Source organism: Salpingoeca rosetta (genome assembly GCF_000188695.1).
Source record: "Salpingoeca rosetta unplaced genomic scaffold supercont1.24, whole genome shotgun sequence".
Classification (NCBI taxonomy): Eukaryota; class Choanoflagellata; order Craspedida; family Salpingoecidae; genus Salpingoeca; species Salpingoeca rosetta.
This window is the reverse complement of record NW_004754910.1, coordinates 129,226-137,033: the sequence shown is the minus strand read 5'-3', so window position 1 is coordinate 137,033 and position 7,808 is coordinate 129,226. Positions and strand designations below refer to the sequence as shown.

The 7,808-nt window shown below is 54.1% G+C and overlaps 2 protein-coding genes across 2 annotated transcripts in view; one reads left to right on the top strand and one right to left on the bottom strand.

Annotated features, from left to right (window-relative positions):
• The window catches only part of PTSG_08545 (galactosidase), a gene marked incomplete at its 3' end in the record, with an annotated part of 3,172 nt that extends 2,197 nt beyond the window's left edge, over positions 1-975 (top strand). Inside the window, exons 7-9 of the mRNA XM_004990280.1 lie at positions 6-323; positions 449-598; positions 829-975. Coding sequence (XP_004990337.1) covers positions 6-323; positions 449-598; positions 829-975 — 615 coding nt within the window. The remainder of the gene's footprint in view (positions 1-5; positions 324-448; positions 599-828) is intronic.
• Positions 976-1,602: 627 nt separating this feature from the next.
• The window catches only part of PTSG_08544 (myosin IB), a gene marked incomplete at both ends in the record, with an annotated part of 8,248 nt that continues 2,042 nt past the window's right edge, over positions 1,603-7,808 (bottom strand). The window contains 17 exons of the mRNA XM_004990279.1: positions 1,603-1,656; positions 1,911-1,997; positions 2,349-2,418; positions 2,635-2,855; positions 3,052-3,114; positions 3,345-3,450; positions 3,659-3,990; positions 4,104-4,252; positions 4,468-4,513; positions 4,731-4,823; positions 5,006-5,173; positions 5,500-5,805; positions 6,047-6,095; positions 6,401-6,520; positions 6,792-6,961; positions 7,169-7,248; positions 7,615-7,801. Coding sequence (XP_004990336.1) covers positions 1,603-1,656; positions 1,911-1,997; positions 2,349-2,418; positions 2,635-2,855; positions 3,052-3,114; positions 3,345-3,450; positions 3,659-3,990; positions 4,104-4,252; positions 4,468-4,513; positions 4,731-4,823; positions 5,006-5,173; positions 5,500-5,805; positions 6,047-6,095; positions 6,401-6,520; positions 6,792-6,961; positions 7,169-7,248; positions 7,615-7,801 — 2,301 coding nt within the window. The remainder of the gene's footprint in view (positions 1,657-1,910; positions 1,998-2,348; positions 2,419-2,634; positions 2,856-3,051; positions 3,115-3,344; positions 3,451-3,658; positions 3,991-4,103; positions 4,253-4,467; positions 4,514-4,730; positions 4,824-5,005; positions 5,174-5,499; positions 5,806-6,046; positions 6,096-6,400; positions 6,521-6,791; positions 6,962-7,168; positions 7,249-7,614; positions 7,802-7,808) is intronic.

Here is a 7,808-nt window from a genome sequence, read left to right as displayed (position 1 = left end):
AGGAGGTAAGGGACAGGCCGCAATGCGACAAAAACACACACACACACACACACACACACACACACACACACACACACACACACACACACACACACACACACACACACACACACACACACACACACACACACACACACACACACACACACATTTACAACCACAACCACAACCACAACCACAACCACAACACCAACGCCACCCTGCGCAGGTTTTCGTTCTGGTCGCTGTGGTCTGCGCCGCTGCTTGTCGCCACAGATATGCGCAATCTCAGCGCCGACAAGAAGGCGATTCTCACAAACGAGGAAGTCATTGCCATCGACCAGGTGCACTATCCCTTGTGTGTGTATGCGTGTGTGTCTTGCGTGACGGACACGTTTGTGCTGTTGTTCCTGTCACGTATCACCATCTCTCACTCACACACACGTGGCATGTGTCATCCCTTGGTTAGGATCCCCTGAGCGTGACCGGGAAGCGGCTGTTCAACAACACGGACGGCGGGCAGGCGTGGTGGAAGCCGCTCGTGCATCACGACATGGCTGTCATCCTCTACAACTCGCACAACCGCAACAACATCACCGTAACCGTCACATGGGACCAGGTGAGACACCCTGTGTGAGTGCGTGCGGGTGTGCGCATGTGTGTATGTGTAAGTGCGTAAGTGTGTATGTGTGTGTATGGCTGTGGCTGTTCCCCCTTTTATTTTTGTGCGTGTGTGTGTGGTGCGGCAACAACGCCATGCTCCTGCGCGACGTTCCTCTCACTCCCTCATCATCACCATCACCATCCCCACCATCACCACCATCACCACCATCACCACCATTGCCGCAGCTTGGGCTGAACCCGAACAAGTCGTTTGAGGTGCGTGATCTGTGGCAGCAGAAGTCGCTCGGCAACTTCACGGGCTCGTTCACGTCTCCCGCCCTCGTCCCGCACGACTGTCAGATGCTCAAGTTCTTCATCGGGCCAAACCCGTGAACAACGTGTTGGCAGTGGTCCACTACCCATCGCTGCGGTGCTGCTATGCTGCGGTGCCCCTCACACCACCTCAGCCACACACACACACACACACACACACACACACACACACACACACACACACACACACACACACACACACACACACACACTCTCTCTCTCTCTCTCTCTCTCTCTCTCTTTCTCTCTCTTACCCCTTCAGCTGTTCTTACACTCTCTCGTTCCTCTTCCCTCAGCACTTCGCCCGTTGTTCTCGTTCTCCCCTCTCCTCTCTCTCCAGTTGCACGTGCATCTTGCTTGGCTTGTTCGTTCCTCACATCCAGCATGAAGCACTTTTGCACCACACAGTGCTTTTGCTAATTTGGGAGCGCAGTAAACACACCACAGCAACACCAACAGCAGTGCGGGCATCAAGGCCTTCGAAAGTTGAACGTGTGTTGTGCACGAGAAGGAGGAGAACAACGCAAGGATGTACGCAATCACGGCAGTGAGTTAGGAAGGAGAAAGAAACCAAACAACCGTTGCTTCGTGGAAGGTAAGTGGAAGCACTCATGTGAAAGTGGAGGAGATGAAGAAAAGTGACAGCATGGGAAGGAAGGCGTACAGGTGTGGCAGGAGATGAGGTTGTTACTCCTTGATGCCGCCAAGGGAGGCAGATGTGGTGGAAGGCTTGCGACCAGCCTAACAATGACGACGACGACGACGACAACGACGACGATGATGATGATGGAAGCGTTCGGTTGGTTTTGTTGTGATGTTGCCATGGGCAAGGTGAGCTGGTTCTTACGACAAGTGAAACAGAGACACAATGCTGCAACGCGCTACACATGTACATGTGAAGCCCCCAAACCACCAAGACAGTGGCAGCGACCTCAGTCACCGTCACACCAGTTGATTAACGACAGTACCACTCCCGCACAATGATTTGCTTTCACCTTGAGGCGCATCATGCTCTCTTTGCGGGTGACAAGTGCGTATCCACTGGACTTGCGGGCAAAGCCTGTCTTGCTTGTATCGCCCTCCTGTGTGTACACGACAGCGGTGATGGAAGGGTGGAAGGAAGGAAGGAAAGGGGTGTACATGCACATAGCAACGGTCATCCACGGCAAACTTGCGTATTGGTTGATTGAAGGATTGTTGCAGCAAACAGACAAAATGGGCACATTCACGAAAGCACACACACACACACACACACACACACACACACACACACATGGACACATGCACAGACAGACAGACAGACAGACAGACAGACAGACAGACAGACACACACACACACACACACGGACACACATGCACAGACAGACACACACACACGCACACACGGCCCCCCCCCACACACATGACTGTCCATGTGGCTGCATGCACCGCACCTCAAAGCCAAGGCTGCGCAGCTGGCCCTTGACCTTGTACTTGAGCTTGCTGCCGACATCCACAGGGACACTGGCGACGAGAAGTTGGCGAAACAACAGAAGAACAATCGGTGAGCGAGCGCAATCGCTGGCAGGGCTACAGCACAGCACGAACAAGAACCCAACACGCACACATGCATATGCGCATGCGCTCATGCGTGCACATGTACAAGAAATACGCACCCGAGATCACAAGTACGCACATACACGCACACACACACACCCCAACACAATCAACGGAACGTACTCTTCGCCCTTTGCCTGGGTGATGAGGGAGACCAGTTCGGCAGAGCATGCGTCACCACGGAGCGTGAGCACAAGGTCTGTGTCGCCTTTGAGGCGAACGATGCATGCCTGGTCTTCACCCGATGACATGCCAAATCCCTCCACTTCGTCAAGCGGAACCGGCTGCTTGTGGATTTTGAACGTCTTGCTGTCCAGCCGATAAATGTGCCTGTCCGTCACCACCTGCGTGCGTGTATGCGTATGTGTGCGTGTCAACGTGTATGTGTATGTGTGTGCGTATACGTGTAAAAATTGTATGTGTGAATGTGAACATGCTGCATGGGAGTTGACAGCGCACACTGCCTGCCTGCGGAGGCAGTAATCAAGGTCGCAAGTCACGAAGTCTTATGCTTATTCGCACAACCGCAAAACTACTCACCACAACACGGGGGTCCTCCTTGCCCTTGGTGTTGAGCTTGGACACGCGCGAGGAGAAGAAAATCTGTACGAATCCAGAAAATCCGAAAAGGGCAAGGTAAGACAATTGCGTCACATCACATCACGCCCCTTCACCCCCCACCTTTCGCACATCCCCTTTCCTCACATGCACATTCACACGCTGGCTTTGATGCGCAATGCTTCCTCTTCTCTGTGGGGTTGCCCGCGAAAATTACACCAGACAACATGGCAGTCTCTTGTGCCTCATTGCACACCACGCAAAGCAAAGGGTACCTTCTTGTCGCCGTATTTGGCCATGAGCGGTTGCATTTGCGCGCCAAACTTCTGTGCGTCGGCAGACTTGGCAATGTAGTTGCCCTCCCACTTGTATTGGAAGCCCCTGCGTATAAACCAGCATTATTACAATACGCAGTAGTGAGATGAAGAGAAGCCAGGTGGCGTGGGGTCAAGGGGATAGTGCGGCCAGTTTGGATGCCAATGGAGCATGATTGACAGGAGTACGCAGAGCAAAATGTCAACACACACACACACACACACACACACACACACACACACACACACACACGCCCACGCACACACACACCCACCAGAAGCGACGACGCCCCTTGATGAGGTCCTGTGCGTGAATCTTCTGCTTGAGTTCTTCCGTCTGTTCTGGCGTGAAGCGCGCAAGAATGCGTTTTGCGCGCCAACACAGGTGAACCTTGCGCAGGAGTGTGCCAACCTGGCCCAGGCCCGTGGGCGTGGACGGCCACTCCACTCCTTTGCCCAAATCGGGACTGTCCTTGACGTTTTCAAAGCGTTTCAGCACGTCAGCGAGGTAGCGGCGGGCGCGGCAGCGGTACCAAAATGACATGATGCGATAAACTGCGCGCAGCTTGACATAATGGCGGCGAGCGAGCAGCCCTCGCCACGCAGCCTGTGTGTGAATGTATGTGTGTGTGTATGTGTTTGTGAAGTCAGTGAGCGAGGAACAAAACGCAGACGCTTGTTCGTTCCCTAGTCCTACCCGACGCACAACCGCAACATCACCTGGATGCGGGCGACCACAAGCGGGATCTTGGCGTCACGGATATCTTCAAGTTGCTGCAGCGTGCTTGGATTCTTGATGAACAGTTGTGTGTTTCCAAACGCCACTTCGTCCTTCAGGTTTAGCTCCTCAATGATCTTGCGCACGCCATCTGAGGAATGAAGGCGTGTGTGCATGCAAGCATGCAAGCAAGCAAGCAAGCGTCCATGCAAGCAAACAAGCGTGCGTGCGTGCATGTGAGAGAACGACATCGGCATCACGTGCAAAACATGACTGTGTCGTCTTTGTGCTTTGGTTCATGAAGCAAGCAAAGCGCATCCACGAGCTTGCGAGAAATCTCACAGCAGAGCCCAGCATCTCACTCACCCTTTGGCTCCCGATGCCAGTGTGGCCACGTGGCCTTGCAGCACATCTACAGAATGGTGTGTGTGTATGTGTGTGTGTGTGTGTGTGTGTGTGTCAGCGGTCATTGCGCAGAGTGGGCGGGGCACAGTCGGCAGGTCATTACAGAACCAAGACAACAGCTGGCACTGGTAGCTCAAATGAGGAAACAGAAACAACAACAGCGACCACACACACACACACACACACACACACACACACACACACACACACACATCAGGCCAGACCTTGTAGCGTTCGAGGAACACCTCGTACGGCTGGCGGTTGCAGTATCCGGCGCGGCGGACACGAAGATTCTCCATCAGCCCGAGATAGCGAACCTGCCTCGTTGACGTGATGGGTGGTGTTGTGCAGGGATGCGATGTTGGGTGATGGCGATGTGTGAGACTGTGCCTCGGGTTGAAACTAGGTCAGATGGTGCATGGACAGGAGAGAGAGGGGGGGGGAAGACCACGTGTCCGCACGCTAAGGACGCCAAGGACGTCACGACAGTGTTACCGACCTGGTGCACGCATAGGTCATCCTCCCACTTCTTGGCGGCCTTGTGCCTGTTAGGGCGAATGCAGCGAATGTAGAAGGGGCATTTCTGCTTCAGTGCAACCACAAGCTCATCCATGGACGTGCGGAAGTTGGTGGCCGCAGTCGGTGGCATCTTGTGCACAGCCGTCAGCTGAGGAAGGGTTATGGTGGCGGTGGCGGCGGTCACAGAAGGAACAGGTGTGTGTGTGTGTGTGCGCGCGTGTATGTGTGTGTGCGTGTGTGTGTACACATCGTATCCGCGTGAACGTGAGGTCATTGCTCAATAGCAGCAAGGATCGACAAAGACTGGCAGACGGAGAGGAAGGCCTCAAGGAAGAAGAAAAGTGGCGGGTAGGTAAGACAGACATATCACACAGGCACAGGCACACACACAGACACACACACACACAGACACACACACGGACACAGACACGCAGATATATAGAATCCCTCCCCAACACATGCGCACGTACGTACCGGGTCGGCACCCTCGGGCCACATGTCCTTGAGAGCGGCGTTGTCGCAGTTGTACAGCATGCGCTTGAGATCGTGGAAGAGCGTGTCATTGTTCTTCTCCACAAACCCGTCCACGGTGTACACGACATCGCCCGCAAAGTGGCGGATGCGGAAGTCACGGCTGCGCTCGCACGAGGTGTCGCTGCTGTCGGTCTGGAACGAAGAGTATCGCGCGTGCGACTTGAAGGAGCGATCAAGGTTGGCGAGGAAGGCCGCATCGGTCCCACCGGCAATGGCGCACTGCTCGTCCAGAACTGCAATCATCCCCTGGCGGACGGACGGATGGATGGATTGTTTGTTTGTTTGTTTGTGTGTGTGTGTGTGTGTGTGTGTGTGTGTGTGTGTGGATTTGTGTTTGTTTGGTGGTGATGCGAATGAAGTAAGAATGAGATTGAGTGATCAGTGTCCCCTTTGCAGTGCGCACGTGTGTGTGTGTGTGTGCACTCAATTGCAATGCAAGCCATTGTTGTCGTCGTCGACGCTGTTGCAGGACTCGCAGCTGACGCACCGCTTTCGGGTCGTCGATCATCACGCAAATCTCGTGGTTGTTGAAGTATCTTCATCAAGTTGGATGGGGTGCGGGGATGGAGGTTGAGGATGCAATGGACATGCACAACAGCAGCGACCAACGTGAGTGTGCACCACATTGCTCCGACTTTACGTCGGTGGGAGGGATGACACATGGACAGGCAGTTCAGTACAGGCACAGACACACAGACACACAGACACACACACACACACACACACACACATAAGCGCACACACGCACACACACACACACAGACACAAACATACACACTAATGCACACATGTACAGACACAAGCATACACACATGCAAACACGACGCAATCAGGCGCTCACTCGATGTTGACCCAGTCGATGCCCTCGCGCGCATATTCGTCTTGTTCCAACTTGAGCACGAGCTCAATGAACACCTGCTGCAGCTTCTCATTGCAGTAGTTGATGCAGAACTGGTCAAACCTGCGATGGGGATCACGCATGTGCGGGGCAGGTGCAAAACAAGGAATGGGGGTGACATGATGCGTTGCACGAAGTACACCCCACCAGTGCGCAGTTCTACTACACACACACACACACACACACACACACACACACACACACACACACACACACACACACACACACACACACACATACAAACACACAGACGCACGCACGCACGTACACTCAAATCGATTGCCCATTGAGATTGCACCCTCCTCCTTGTCCTATCCACTGGCCGTCAACGTACCCGTTTGAAGGGAAGATTTCAAAGCCATAAATGTCCAGCACACCGAGCGCCGTGTGCTTGTCTGCCTTGACGCCAATGCACGTATTGATGTTCTTCACAATGTGGCTGAACAGGCGCCCATAGATTGACTTGGCCAGGGCGTGGCGGGCCTTGCTCGCCTTCTCTGCCGTCTGGCGAGCATGTGCATGTTGAGGTGAATGGGTGGGAACGTGTGAAGGCCTGTATCTTTTGCATGCACGCGAATGCGGCCTTTGACAGAAGCGTGCAAGCTCACACGAGCACCTGTGCCAAACGTTGCGAGTTGTGTACGTACGCGCATGCATGCATGAACAGAAGCATACACGACCACATGATGCAGCAGAGTGCAGTGCACGTACGAGTGGGGTCTCGATGACTTCACCACGCGCAGCAACAACACGTGTTGTCAATGCCTTGAGCAGTGCATCCTTTGTCGTGCCTGCAGGCAACACACGGTGGGAGTTGAAGCGAGGCTGGACGTGTGCCTTCATTCTTATGTGCGTGTGTGTCCGCGTGCATGTCTGTGTGTGCGTGTGTGTCCGCGTGCAGTCATGAATGTGTTGTGTATTGTGTTGTCGTACCGATGAGGGAGGCAACGGTGGACACGACATCCGGTGTGGAAACTGTGCACTTCTCGCCTGCATGTGTGCATGCGTGTGTCATGGGAACAAGGGCAAACCAGTGTTACTCAGCTTGTAAGAGACATAGAAGCATGGCACCCATTTAAACAAACAAGCACAGACACAGACACACAGACACAGACACACAGACACATACTCAGACACAGACAGACAGACAGACAGACAGACAGACAGACAGACAGATACAGACACAGACACAGAGACACACACACACAGCGCACCATTTGGCGTGAATGCAACCTGCCCCAGGTGGAGAGCGGCAGCGACAAGCTTGTGGACACACTCGATGAATGCGTCGTCAAAGCCAATGGTGCGCATGGCGGTGGTGACTTCATCAAAGCCAGCCTTGTCCTCAGGA